The sequence below is a fragment of the Zingiber officinale genome, chromosome 4A, assembly GCF_018446385.1.
Source record: "Zingiber officinale cultivar Zhangliang chromosome 4A, Zo_v1.1, whole genome shotgun sequence".
Classification (NCBI taxonomy): domain Eukaryota; kingdom Viridiplantae; phylum Streptophyta; class Magnoliopsida; order Zingiberales; family Zingiberaceae; genus Zingiber; species Zingiber officinale.
In genome coordinates, this window is record NC_055992.1 from 85,050,688 (window position 1) to 85,066,609 (window position 15,922).

Sequence of the window (15,922 nt, forward strand, 5' to 3'; positions counted from 1 at the left end):
AAGTTGTTGGTATACTTTTAAATTACAGCACTTAAAATATAAATCTATTGCACTCGTCTTTGTAAAGATTTGCTGAATTGAATAGTAATTGCCTATCGAAAGCACTCTCATGTGCAGGCCTTGGAGTAGGAGTCGCCATTGTTGGAATCTCAAGGTTGTTTTGATATGATCAAATAAGTTAAGTTAAGTCCTGTTTGGTTTAACCCTTGTGTCCAAGTGTGCAGGAGCTTAAGAGCACAAGAAATCAAGCGGAAGACGCGGCTAGCGAGAAGGATGACACGGAATATAGTCGACGGGCTCAGTGCGTCCGAGGGATGAGGTGCCACGGAAGAGTACACTAGTGGATGAGAAGAACGTATACGACATTCGAGGGACGAGAAACCGGGGAGGAAGGCTACTCGAGGAGAAGGCCGAAAGTTGGGTTCGGGTGAGCCATATTCCGGATGGCCGAGATCACCCAAGCTAGCGGAGCCGGAGCGGAAGACTCGGACCGAGACGAGCTGAACAGGAGCAGAGGAACCAAACCACAAAAAGTCAACCTTGTTGACTTTTGTGGTCTGGGGGCTCGGAGCCATATAGAGTCTTGGCGCTCATAACCCAAAGTTTATCAAAAGTGACGTGGATGTTGACCGACGCATCGGGGATAGAATTCTATCCCCCTCCAGTGCTATAAATATAGCGCTGATTTCAACAATTTATTCAACAACTTGTAATCCATTTCTTTCTGTTCTACTTTTCTTTCTGTGTTGTTAACGTTGTAAGAGGCTACTCTGGCCGAAGGAGATCTTCAGAAAAGTGCGCTTCATTATCCTTGGATTAGCAATCTTCTTATTGCAAACTAAGTAATTCTCCTCGTGTCTTTCTCTTATTAGTCCCTTTATTTTTTACAAGTGTTCTTAATTTAGTTATAAGTCGAGAAAGGGTTGATTTGTTTTTGCAGGGCAATTCACCCCTCCCCTCTTGTCAGCCTCCAAAGGGACCAACAAGTGGTCTCAAAGCAAGGACACTTCATAAGGACTAACCGCTGACCGAAGCAAAGCAACCAATGGTTGGACCAAGCATCGTTCCACCAAAATTTGAGGGAGACTTCGCACACTGGAAACGTCGTATAGAGGTATTTCTGAAAACAAACTTTGAGATTCGTTTAATAATAAAATATAATTTTGTAGCTCCTACGAATCAAAATGCAGAGGAAAAAGAAGAGTCTTTGGATGAAGAAAGAGCAAAATGATTCCATAGCGAATAACTGAGCGGAGTATCACTTGCTAAGCGTACTACCGCCTCAAGAAGTCAACCGTATCAGGAGCTACTCGTTGGTCAAAGAACTCTGGGAAAAATTTCTGGAGCTCCACGAAGGCACATCCGAAGCCAAGCTCGCAAGAAGAGATATACTTCGGAACAAACTGACGAATATTCATCTAGAAAGGGGTGAGAAGGTAGCCGATCTACACACGAAGGTAAAAGAACTAATCATCGGACTCAAAAACCTCGGTGAAATGGTAACCAACCAGGACACGATACAATACGCACTCAATGCCTTTCCCAAGACTCCAGAATGAACCTCAATAATCGACTCCTACTACATCTCAAAGGATCTAGAGGTAAGTACCCTAGAGGAACTCTTTTCCACTTTAGAATTACATGAAACTAGATGTGCAGGGACAACAAAAGAATCAAGCCAGATTATGGCGCTATAAACCCCATTTTTATGTGATCAAAGGAGGAGAAGGATATTAAGTCTAGGGGGAGGTTTAATCTAATTTTTAAACTGAAAATTCTTTTTTCATTTATTTGCAAAATTAATTGTCTTTACATTGCATTTGTTTACCCTATCTTAACTTGGTTTGTTCACATCAAAAAGGGGGAGATTGTTGGAACCCCAAGGTTGTTTTGATGTGATCAAATAAGTTAAGTTAGGTCATGTTTGGTTTAACCCTTGTGTCTAAGTGTGCAAGAGCTTAGGAGCACAGGAAGTCGAGCGAAAGATGTGGCTAGCGAGAAGGACGACACGGGAGAGAGCCGACGGGCTCGGTGCGTCCGGGGGGCGAGGTATCGCGGAAGAGTACACCGGTCACTACAACAAAATCACTCATAGACATCAGTGGAACAACAACGGTTTTAGGCTAAAACCGATGTCTTTAAGTATTTTACACCGGTTTTTCTAAAAACCGGTGTCTATGAGCGCAGATTTTAGCTCATAGACATCAGTTTTTTTGGCGATGTCTATGAGCGCCCTTTTTTTGGTTAATAGACACCGATTTTAACATCGGTTTTTAAAATCCGATGTTAATGAACCCAAATAATATTTTAATTTTTCCCCACAAGCCAAAATCCGCACACTGTGAATTCCCTCCAAACCTAAATCTTTATCCCGCCCTTCCTCCGTGCAACATCTCTCTCGCGATAACCTAAACCTCCGACCATCCGACCATCTCTCTCAGCCTAAACCTAAACCTCCGACCATCTCTCTCAACCTCATCTCCCTCTTCCCCCCTTCCTAGATCCTCTCCCGATCAGGATCAAGACACGACGAACTTGCTTCTCCGTCCAACCACACCGCATCTCCTCCAACTCCTCCATTTGGTTGAGAAGAGGAGGCTTGGTAGCGTACAGCATTCCCACCCGCGCGTCCGGAGCCACCGGTACCACCTCCTCCGCCACCTCCGCGAACAGCGGGCTGAACCGCAGCAGGTACGGCTCCCGGCACGTCGTCCCCTCCGGGCACACCGCCAGGCCCCCCTCCACCGCCAGCAGCCGCCGCATCGTCGCCGCGTCTCGTCCCCTGTCCCGGGTCAGCCGCACAGTACGTCACGGCCGGCACCGTCCTCTCCAGCGCCGAGCACAGCATCACCGGGTCCAACAGCGTCCGGTGCGTGCACACGTACACCACCCCCTTCTTCTCCCCGTTCGCTTTCCCATCTCCGGCCCTCCGGAATCGGATTCCGGTGACGGCGACGATGAAGATGGATATTTTATAAGGGAAAACGATCCCCATTGCGATCCTGAACACGGCCAAAGGGATTGCCACGGGTATCCACATGAAGAACGCCATCATCTCGCATGGCGTCGGGAGAAAAGCCAGTCTTCCGTCATGGAACACAAGTGGCTTCGGGTACTTGTTTCTCGGCATTTTGCTGCTCTCACTCCTTGATTCCTCCTCTCTCACGACATAAATTTCCTGAAAAATAAAACAATCACTTTTAACTCATATCTTTGATCGACTAACGTGGAATCGAAAGAAATGCAGGCCCAACCTTGGCCGAGAGTTGGTGGTGGTGGACATTGGAGAGGTTCACAATGGCCGCACCGGCCTTGACCATGTCCCTGAGAGCTCTCTGTTTGTCAGGCCAAGAGATGACCCCCGTGAAGCAGCAGCCCTTCACCACCTGCAGCTCCGCCCCCACCACCTCCCCCACCTCTAAGTACTCCTTCAAGAATCCCTCCACCATGAGCCTCGGCAAGGTGGTGAGCACAACAGCTCGCCTCCCTTTCAGCACCTCGCATGCATGCAGATGGAGGTTCTCCAAGAAAATTTTCGACAGCACAGTCCTAGCGATCAGCCTCAGGTCCCCCGTCCTCAGCCTGCAGAAGGTCACGAAGGCCATGATCCTCATCCCAAACTCGTGCTTCCCCAAGAGACACAAGGCAGGGGAGAGCGCGAGGAGGAGGAATTAGTATAACCAATCCTCTCGTTTCAGAGTATATGATTATAACTTTCTTTTTGTTTGAGGTTCACATCCTTACTGTATAAATAATTTTTTGATGATATTGTATATTTATGACTTATCTGATTATTTCTTTCAACTTGCTACTGTGGACCAGGTATGTTCCTTCTCATTTGCACCTTATGGTCTTTGAGTTGGTAAAAAACTCTCTGCGTGCGGTTCAAGAATGTTTTATGAATTCTGATAAGAATGCCCCTCCTGTTAGAATTATTGTCGCTGATGGGATTGAAGATGTTACAATAAAGGTACGATACTAATAAATACTTAATCTTCAATTACTGTTATTCTGCTTGGTAAGCAAGATTGCAATACTTCAAGAATAAGAAAGGATTAGTTAAAAATTCATGCTGTCTTGGCAAGTTGCAGAATTTGAATTTAACACAGAATACTAGGTACTCTAGAAAATAGAAACTAGATGTAGTGAAGATGAAAAATATGAATTTAAATTATATTTTCTTTGGGAATTCTTGACAGTTACTGATGTCTTGCAGGCATTTTTTATTTCTTGAAAAGTGTTGATACTGCATAACCACCAGATGTAGATTTGCAAGACAGAGAACAATTATACATTGAAGAACATAATTGGACTAACTCCTCACTCTTTAAAGTGGTTAATCAGATTTATCAGAAAACTATTACAAATGAAAGTTAGGGAAATTCTCAAATATTTCATGAATTTGGGGCTCATTGCTACTGGTTATTTTTAAACCAGACAATGATTATGTGAAATCCAAGAGTCTTCCACTTTGTCTATATCTGACTATTGTTGGGTTCGTCGGGCCGCGAAAATCGCTTTTTCGCGTCGCGAAAATCGCTTTTTCGCGTCGCGAAAATCGCTTTTTCGCGTCGCGGAAACCCCGAGTCACCCAAAGCCATGGATCTCGTGCAAAGATTCGTAAACAAAACTTTTCGAAAAACCTTTTCTTGTACGAGTTTGTAAAAACTTTAGATCTACACTAAAGTTAAGATCATTACCCTTGATGCGCGCCCCACGCGAATCCCGCTCGTCCAAATGTTGCCGGATCTCAAGACCGTCAAGCGCACGGTCCTCTAGAAGTATCCACACGGACACACTAGATGGAGGTGACCAAAAACCAAGGTGTGCTAGCACCTATGTGGTTCGGCCAAGGAAGGAGGAGAGGGAGAGTGCAAGAAGAACTCTAGGAGGAAGAAGAAGGAATGAATGATAGAATAATTTTCAAAATGAAAAATTATTCACCACATCCAAGTGGCCAGCCACCTTCAAGGAGGTGTAACCCCCACATTAATTCCAATTAATGTGGAGACCATTAAGAGTTGTAACCCCCATGAGGTGGCACTCTAGGATGATGTGGATCAACACTATTGGTCCACATCTTGCCACCTCACTAAATGACATGGCAACAAGTGTAACCTCCTCATTTAATGTGGGTCGGCCACATTAAATGCTATGGAGGCTTGTAACCTCCATGAGGTGGCACACATTGATGATGTGGAGCAATCCTATTGGTCCACATCTTGCCAACTCACTAGTGATGTGGCAAAAAATCAAGTCAAACATGACTTTTTCTCTTCCTCTCAAATCAAGTCAAACTTGATCAAATCTCTCTCATGGTTGATCTAATCCAACCATATGATTCAAGCCAACTTAATATAATGAATCTAATTCATTAAATTAAGTTGATTTAATGAGTCATAATCTAAATTAGACTCATTGAATACATGAATCAACTTGAGTCCAACTCAATTAGCCCAATTTGGATTACTCTTAATCCAATATGATTCATCAAATGAATCTAATCCTCTTAGTTCATCATATGAACCAAACCTTCATCTAATTGTCTTTAGTGTGTGACCCTATAGGTTCTTGTAACGTTGGCAATGCCCTAAACCCATTTAGGAGCATAAGTAATGAGCGGTATCTAGCAACACATCATTACTACCCAAGTTACAAGAATGTCGAGATCCGACATCACCTTGTGACTACCAATTGTGACTACTCACAAAATATGTAACATTGTCCTTCTATCCTAGACATCTAGATTGATCAATATGAGGCATAGACCGTGTCATCCTCTAATCAATCTAAATCTTGAACTCCAAGTAGACTCACTCGATCAAATGAGCTCAACATCTAATGTTGACTCATTTGGGCATGGCCATGCACTTCGTGGTCTAACTCTATCAAGAATATTGATATCACTCCCGTCATATGGGAGGGATAGATCTCATCTACATCACTCACATCCCTCTGCATAATTTGTTACATACCCAGTAATCGCCTTTATAGTCCACCCTGTTATGGGTGACGTTTGATGAAACCAAAGTACATAACTCCTTATGTAGGGATCCATGGTGACTTCTGGTCAAAGGACTAATAGTCATACTAATAGCCACATGAGAAAGTATATGACACTCATATAACGATCCATGATACTTTCTCATGGCGGGTCATTCAGTATACATTCTCCAATGTATACTCATGTGTCAGCTTGATATCTCTATATCCATGACTTGTGAGATCAAGTCATCGAGCTGACCTACATGCTAGTCTTATTGCATTAACATTGTCCCTGAATGTTAATACTCGACTAGGAATGATTTAGAGTAGTGTTCCCTATATCATCTCACTATCGATTCAACTAATCGATTGATATAGGTATGAACCTTCTACTCAAGGACGCTATTATACTTAGTCTATTTGGCACTAATACAAATAAGTATAATAACCAAACAAATGCCTTTATTAATATACAAGAATATGATATACATGAGTCCATACAATCATCAAATGATTGGCTTTAGGGCTCTAACTAACAATCTTCCACTAGCACTAGTGCCAATCAGTATAGGCTCTAAGGCCTAATAACCTAGTGTGACCATCATGCTTCCTCTGTGCCAAAGCCTTGGTCAAGGGATCTGCGATGTTAGCTTCTATAGATACTCTGTAAATCTTCACATCTCCTCTATCGATAATCTCTCGAATAAGATGGAAACGTTGTAGAACTGCTGTGAACTCTGCCAGCTCATAGCACTACCATTCAAGTAGAATACGAACCCTGACTGCGATCTATAGTCATCCTTGTCGATCTGGAAGCTAGCATCACTGTAACCCTTTACAGCTAGCTTATCATTGCCTCCATATATCAAGAAATATTCTTTAGTCCTTCTTAAGTACTTAAGAATATTCTTGACCGCTATCTAGTGACTTTCACCTGGATCTGACTGGTATCTGCTCGTCATGCTCAAAGCATACGAGACATCAGGTCGAGTACATAGCATGGTGTACATGATCGATCCTATAGCTGAGGCATAAGGGATCTGATCCATGCGGTTTCTCTCCTCTCCAGAAGAGGGACCTTGAGTCTTCAAAAGACTCACGCCATGTGACATTGGCAGAAATCCCTTCTTGGAGTTCTGCATGGCAAACCGTAGGAGTACCTCGTCAATGTATGTACTCTGACTTAGGCCAAGCAATCTCTTAGATCTATCTCTATAGATCTGTATCCCAAGAATGTGGGATGCCTCACCTAAGTCCTTCATTGATAAGCAACTCCCTAGTCAGGTCTTGACAGACTGAAGCATAGGGATGTCCTTCCCAATGAGTAGTATGTCATCCACATACAATATGAGGAAGACAACTATGTTTTCTACAACCTTCTTGTAGACACAAGGCTCATCTTCGTTCTTGATGAAACCAAACTGTTTGATCGCATCATCGAATCGAAGATTCCAGCTCCGAGAATGGCCTCTAGCCATTTCTCGGGATCTGGTCTCATCACAACTTCCTGATAGGTGGTGGGCTCATCCTCTATGAGCACAATGTCATCATGGTCAGACAAGAGAAATGAGTATCTCTCAGGCTGACGACGTACCCTATCAGACCTGCGAAGAGGTATGTCTACTTGAACTGGTTGTTGTTCCTCAACTCTTTGTGGAACAACATCATCCACAACACTTTGTGGTTCCAGTTCAATTTCCATCGAGGCATCAGTGCTATTGTTCACATCTTGAACTTCTTCAAGATCGAATGTGCTCCCACTAGTCTTTCTAGAAACAAAGTCCCTTTCTAGAAAGACCCCAGTCTTTGCCACAACTACCTTGCGCTGGCTGGGAATGTAGAAGTAATATCCCTTAGTTTCCTTGGGATATCCAATAAAGTAGCACTTGTCGGATTTGGGTCCTAACTTTTCTGAGACTTAACGTCGAACGTAAGCCTTACAACCCCAAATCCTCATGAAAGACACAGGGCATCTCCCAGTCCATATCTTATATGGTGTCTTTATCACGGCCTTGGATGGAACTCGATTGAGAATGAAAACTGTGTCTAGAGCATATCCCCATAGATATGTCGGAAGATCATGTGACTCATCATAGATCGTACCATATCTAATAAGTCACGATTCCTCCTTTCGGATACACCATTCCATTGTGGTGTTCGGAGGAGTGAGTTGAGATAAAATCCCACACTCACTAAGTAGTCACGAAACTCATGGCTTAAGTATTCACCACCTCGATCGATCAGTACTTTAATACTCTTGCCAAGTTGGTTACTTCATTCTTGAATTCTTTGAACTTTTCAAAGGATTCAGATTTATGTGTCATCAAATACACATAACCATATCTACTGAAGTCATCAGTAAATGTGATGAAGTGCCTATAACCGCCTCTAGCAGCAACATTGAAAGGGCCACATACATCACTCTGTATGAGTCCTAACAAATCAGTTGCTCTCTCGTTATGCCCACTAAAGGGGGTCTTGGTCATCTTGCCTCGTAGGCATGACTCGCATATCTCATATGATTCAAAATCAAATGAGTCCAGCAAACCATCCTTATGGAGCTGGGATAAGCGCTTGTCATTTATATGACCTAAGCGACAGTGCCAGAGATAGGTGTGGTTCATATCGTTCGATTTGAACCTCTTGGTACTAACGTTATAGATAGGGCTCTCTAGATCTAGAATATAGAGTCTGTTTATCAGAGGTGCACTACAATAGAACATATCGTTTAAATAGACAGAACAACATTTGTTCTTTATTATAAACGAGAATCCTTTCTTGTCCAAACAAGAAACTGATATAATGTTCTTAGTCAAGGTAGGCACATAACAACAATCATCTAATTCTAGTACAAGCCCAGAGGGAAGAGATAGATGATAAGTTCCTACAGCAATAGCAGCAACTCGTGCTCCATTGCCTACTCGTAGGTCTATCTCATCCTTCATCAATGCCTTGCTATTCCTCAGCGCTTGTACATTAGTACAAATGTGCAAAGCACATCCGGTATCTAATACCCACGATGAAGAAATAGAGAGGTTGACTTCTATAACATGTATACCTGAAGTAGAAATCTTATTTCTCTTCTTCTTAAGATCTTCTTGGTATTCTTTGGAGTTCCTCTTCCAGTGCCTTGCTTGTCCTTGATATAGGTGACAAAGATGCTCAACCATATCGTAAGCGCCCATCAACTCATGTTACTTCTGAAGCTCAGAGTTCATGGTCGCGAGCATAAGACAGGACACATCTAATGCGTCATCTTGATGCTTCTTGTAAGCATCTCGGTCTGCTCGCGTGGCAGTGGCAGGAGGAGCCTCCGGAATGGGCTGCTCCAGAACGTACAGTTTACGTTCTTGAGTAAGAACAATTCTCAGGTTCCTGTACCAGTCCAGGAAATTTGCTCCGTTGAGCTTGTCCTTCTTAAGGACAGAACGCAGGGAGAAAGAGTTCGTATTCGACGTCATGGTTATCTACAACATAAAATTTGCAGAAATAAATATCATATTCTTTTAAAATCATTTAATTAGGCCTTTAACTAAATGATGCTCCCACTGAATACTATAATTCTTGTGGGACAAGATCCACATCATACTAACCCTTGAGTTAGCTTTGGCTAATACGCCCAAGGCTTAGTATGATCGGTAGGTAACGATTACCAATTACATCTCTATGCAACTCTTGTTTATAGGATCAAGATCCATATTTATATTAAAACTCGAGTTAGCTTTGGCTAATACGCCCGAGAGTTAATATAAACGTGATTTTGTCCTACCTTTCCAACTATTGGAAGAATGCCTATAGTTGACTCGATCCAACCGAGTAACTAGGAATACTCAATCTAATTGAGTTTGTATTCACCCATGCGTTGATAGGCGGGACCAAGATTGTCCCTCCGTACCCTACCAAGATAATATGTATTGCTCTGCTTTGGCAGATTCAACAATACATGTGATCGAGGTAGTGATAGGTATCACGGCGCGGTTAGGCATTTAGAGTTGGTTCGATCTAGATCTAATCTAATCGAGAAGGATGCATCTTGTGCACTACTTAGATCTAATCTAATCGCAAGGGTGCATCATGTGCACGACTTAGATCTAATCTAATCGTTAAGGCACTTATTAATTAATTAATTATTAAACATGCATCAGATACATAACAATTAATTAATTAATCTATTTGTGATTTAGTCATGTCCCTACTACGATCTTCTCAAGCCAATGAGAAGATCGAATGGTCAACCTAGGGTCAACAGCTTCTCCAAGCTCCTCCCTTTGACCACCTTGTGTTGCTCGTGCCCGCCTCGGAACTCCGTCTCGTGTGGACCCTCCACCGCTCCAATTTGTACATTACAATTTGAAACTCGAGTTACATTCGAGTCTAAATCTAATTTATAACAAGAATATAAGAGAAGGCACGACGCGCAGGTCGCGAATAAATAAAAACATACAACACGCACAAACACATAACGGCACGCAGGCCGTATTATGAATTACAACACAACCAATCATATTGGGTTTTTGGGCCATGACTATCACAAAATTTATATATAATTCAAAATTATATATTTTCATAATTTTCTATAATTTTAAAATTAATTTTTTAAAATTTTTACGAGTAAAATTTCCCGGCGGTCCCGTTTAGCGGTTTCGGGCGCAATCGCGGAACGGATCCCCTTGCGGGGCCCAGGGGCAGCGCCCCTACCCGCGATCTAACCATCACGAGGGTTCCTTTACGATCCAACAGCGCCTAAACCCGCTGTCCCAAAATGATTTGGGCCGAGACATTGCCGTTTCGGAAAAATCTTCCCGGCGGGTTTGTTTTTAGTTATTTCGGGTGCAACCGCGGAGCAAATCCCCTTGCGGGGTTACGGGCAGTACCCCTACCCACGATCTAACCATCGTGAGTTGCTCCTTTGCGATCTAATGGCACCCTACCCCGCTGTCCCAAACGGATTTGGGGCAAAACGAAGCCGTTTAAAAGAAAACTTTCCGGTAGCCGAAGCCTACAAGTGCCGAGACACTTGTGCTTCGCTTCTACGGAAAAATTACTCATAAAAACTATAAAAACTCAATTTTTACAGAAAATCACAGAAGGTATATTTTTCATAAAAATACAAACGAACTCGTACAAGTCTTTGCACGTGGCTCTGATACCACTGTTGGGTTCGTCGGGCCGCGAAAACCGCTTTTTCACGTCGCGGAAACCCCGAGTCACCCAAAGCCATGGATCTCGTGCAAAGATTCGTAAACAAAACTTTTCGAAAAACCTTTTCTTGTACGAGTTTGTAAAAACTTTAGATCTACACTAAAGTTAAGATCATTACCCTTGTAGCGAAGCCCTTCGCGATCCCTGTTGCCGGATCTCAAGACCGTCAAGCGCACAGTCCTCTAGAAGTATCCACACGGACACACTAGATGGAGGTGACCAAAAACCAAGGTGTGCTAGCACCTATGTGGTTCGGCCAAGGAAGGAGGAGAGGGAGAGTGCAAGAAGAACTCTAGGAGGAAGAAGAAGGAATGAATGATAGAATAATTTTCAAAATGAAAAATTATTCACCACATCCAAGTGGCCGGCCACCTTCAAGGAGGTGTAACCCCCACATTAATTCCAATTAATGTGGAGACCATGAAGAGTTGTAACCCCCATGAGGTGGCACTCTAGGATGATGTGGATCAACACTATTGGTCCACATCTTGCCACCTCACTAAATGACATGGCAACAAGTGTAACCTCCTCATTTAATGTGGGCCGGCCACATTAAATGCTATGGAGGCTTGTAACCTCCATGAGGTGGCACACATTGATGATGTGGAGCAATCCTATTGGTCCACATCTTGCCAACTCACTAGTGATGTGGTAAAAAATCAAGTCAAACATGACTTTTTCTCTTCCTCTCAAATCAAGTCAAACTTGATCAAATCTCTCTCATGGTTGATCTAATCCAACCATATGATTCAAGCCAACTTAATATAATGAATCTAATTCATTAAATTAAGTTGATTTAATGAGTCATAATCTAAATTAGACTCATTGAATACATGAATCAACTTGAGTCCAACTCAATTAGCCCAATTTGGATTACTCTTAATCCAATATGATTCATCAAATGAATCTAATCCTCTTAGTTCATCATATGAACCAAACCTTCATCTAATTGTCCTTAGTGTGTCACCCTATAGGTTCTTGTAACGTTGGCAATGCCCTAAACCCATTTAGGAGCATAAGTAATGAGCGGTATCTAGCAACACATCATTACTACCCAAGTTACAAGAATGTCGAGATCCGACATCACCTTGTGACTACCAATTGTGACTCCTCACAAAATATGTAACATTGTCCTTCTATCCTAGACATCTAGATTGATCAATATGAGGCATAGACCGTGTCATCCTCTAATCAATCTAAATCTTGAACTCCAAGTAGACTCACTTGATCAAATGAGCTCAACATCTAATGTTGACTCATTTGGGCATGGCCATGCACTTCGTGGTCTAACTCTATCAAGAATATTGATGTCGCTCCCGTCATATGGGAGGGATAGATCCCATCTACATCACTCACATCCCTCTGCATAATTTGTTACATACCCAGTAATCGCCTTTATAGTCCACCCTGTTACGGGTGACGTTTGACGAAACCAAAGTACATAACTCCTTATGTAGGGATCCATGGTGACTTCAGGTCTAAGGACTAATAGTCATACTAATAGCCACATGAGAAAGTATATGACACTCATATAACGATCCATGATACTTTCTCATGGCGGGTCATTCAGTATACATTCTCCAATGTATACCCATGTGTCAGCTTGATATCTCTATATCCATGACTTGTGAGATCAAGTCATCGAGCTGACCTACATGCTAGTCTTATTGCATTGACATTGTCCCTGAATGTTAATACTCGACTAGGAATGATTTAGAATAGTGTTCCCTATATCATCTCACTATCGATTCAACTAATCGATTGATATAGGTATGAACCTTCTACTCAAGGACGCTATTATACTTAGTCTATTTGGCACTAATACAAATAAGTATAATAACCAAACAAATGCCTTTATTAATATACAAGAATATGATATACATGAGTCCATACAATCATCAAATGATTGGCTCTAGGGCTCTAACTAACAACTATATGCATACAAGAATACGTCAGAGCCTGTTGAAAATCTTTTACTGCCAACATGTATATCAGCATCTGCTGTTGATACAAGTATAACACCCGGATAAATGCAAAAATTTCTAATTTTTGTAATTTATCTTCTTCTTAATATCATTAAATTATATCTTATGGCATTTCTCTATTTGTTAATACTCATGGTTCGAGGAATTTCTTGTTACATATCAATCATCTTGTTTTTCTAGCTTTGGAATACTGATCTTGATATGCTATCAATTATTTCAGATATCAGATGAAGGGGGTGGCATACCAAGAAGTGGTCTTCCAAAGATTTTCACATATCTCTATAGCACTGCTAAAAATCCACTCGAGGAAAACGATGAAGGAAGCTCAGATGGAGTAATTATGGCTGGTTATGGTTATGGGCTTCCAATTAGTCGTCTCTATGCTCGCTATTTTGGTGGTGATTTACAAATTATCTCTATGGAAGGATATGGTAAATCCAATTCTTTCTTTATGCAATACTTAATCTCAAGTTCAATTTGTCCTGCTTGAATTCCAATATGGCTCATTCATTGCCTATTATGTTGCCAATACTTATTCGTGATTTACAAACTCGTGCTTGCTATGATTTTTTGATACAAACCGGATGCTATGCTTTTGTTACAATGATTTTTTTTATACAAACCGAATGCTATGCTTTTGTTACAAACCATATACTAGTTGGAGACTAAATGATTGCCTAAGAAGAAAGGAAATAGAGATTAGGAGATGCAGTGAGTAGAGTGGCTGGATAAGCTATCTTAAATGGTAACCTTAGGATTAAAGGATTGATACTCGAATTTAACCTAACCTATTAAGATAAATGGGTAATCAATACTAATCCTTATTTTGATTGTTTAAATGTTGGGCTCCTGTTTCATAGCAAAAGGTTCATTTTGTGACTCTAAACTAAGTTTTTTTTTTTTTATTGTTTAAGTGTATTTTCTGAATTTTGAGAACCAATTTTTTTTTGTACATCTACCATCAAGTATGACCCTACTTAACCAGATATACACTTTTAGACCCCCATCTTCATGCACATGGCTAACTGTAACCCGCGAGGTCTTCTGACTTTGTGTTTTTCAGTTCAGGGTCTACTAGTTTACTTATCTCTTGTGGGTTTTGAAGATACTTTGTGGCCTGTATAACATAGAAGAACAATGAGTCGTGGATATATAGCATGAATCTACTAATATGAATCACAAACTGTTGGATCAAGAAGGATATATCTTGAGACTAGCGAACCCAAAGGGCAAACAATGTTATGTCTTTTCCAACTAATGAATCTCCAAAGGGAAGATAATGTTGAAAGAAACTTGTGATTTGCAGCGAGGCTATGGTTTCCTCAGTTGGGATGTGATAAGGTAGCTAAATAGAGGTAATACAACCTTTAACTTACCCTGACTATTGTATGAACTGATTAGAGGGCTTGTTGAGAATTAAGCTTCTAAACTACATGGAACAAATGATTATCGGAAGTTTGTAGGAAATAAGAACAAATTTGGGTTTATACCCTCAGTATCTGTTACAAGAAGCTGATGTTGTTTTTGAGTATCAAATATTTTCAAATATGCATCTTACCCAATTTATCAGACACCCTCTTTCCTTGCAATATGGAGGTCTTCCATTGATTATTTCCAATAAAACTACTCCAAAAGCAAAGATGTTAGCTTGAATTTCCATTTCTTGTTGCTCTTGAGGAACATTATATTCTGGAAGAGAGACTCTGCTGAAGTAACCAGCACTTTTCTTAGATTCTGAGAAAATAATTTTCCATCTCTCAAAATCAACCAACTGCAAAAGAAATGTAAGAGGGTTTTATAATCTTAATCCATTCCGCTAATACAAAGATGTGAAAAAACAGAAACCAAGTTAGCAGCAAAAATCACTGAAGGAATTATCTGGGAAAGATGAAAGCCACAAAAAAAGGGCACAGTTGCCTTTTGATTCACTGCATATCAACCCACCTTGTGTTTGCCTGCTTCATTGATTGCGTGGTGATGGTGAATTTTATAGCTTTTGCTCCTTATTGTATTATGTCTATTAGCCATGTGTATACAAAGGGCACAGTTGCATTCTTGCTTATGAGATTTGGAAGATGGCATCAGAGGTAGTACAATAAATAGTATATCTCTTCATTTGCTTGTTAACTATGAACATTTTCTTTGTTCTTCTATGCTTCCTTCTCTTATTATGTTATCTTCCACAGCAGCCTTTAAAAACTCAATATTCTATTTTATTTGATCCATGCACACATTTGTTTTAGTTATTTGACATATGGTGGATTTATGTGTTTTTACAGTTTACAAATCTCAAGTACTCCAGAGTTGAAATTGATGAAGTGCGGTTCGAGTGGGTTGAATGCATGCTAGATTACATTTGAGACAGTTGTACCTTGATGTGTTAACATAATGTTATACTTTGATTTTGATATCTATTAGCTAGCTTTTGATGTAAAAAGAATGTTTGGGTATTTTATGGATATTGTTGTAAGAAGATTATTTATATAATTTGTGAATATTTGTGTATTTTATGGATATTATTGAATGATGAATATTTGTACAATTTGTGAATATTTGTGTATTTTTTTTTGTTATTGTCGGTTTTAAAATCAAATCTGTGCTGTTAAAAAATATACATATTACATCGGTTTTCCACCGATGTAAAACCGGTGTTATAAAGTAATATTACATTGGTCATTTACCGCTGCCAAAACTGGTGTTATTAACATACAATATTACATCGATTTTACACCGTTGATGAAACGGTGTCG

General features: G+C 40.8%; 1 protein-coding gene across 1 annotated transcript; it reads left to right on the forward strand.

Annotated features, from left to right (window-relative positions):
* Nucleotides 1–3,804: 3,804 nt before the first annotated feature.
* On the forward strand, nt 3,805–13,838 carry LOC121973408 (pyruvate dehydrogenase (acetyl-transferring) kinase, mitochondrial-like). The gene is made up of 2 exons (XM_042524853.1): nt 3,805–3,970; nt 13,393–13,838. Exons 1-2 carry the CDS (start codon nt 3,848–3,850, stop codon nt 13,660–13,662), a joined length of 393 nt encoding a protein of 130 aa, XP_042380787.1. The 5' UTR covers nt 3,805–3,847; the 3' UTR covers nt 13,663–13,838.
* Nucleotides 13,839–15,922: the final 2,084 nt, after the last annotated feature.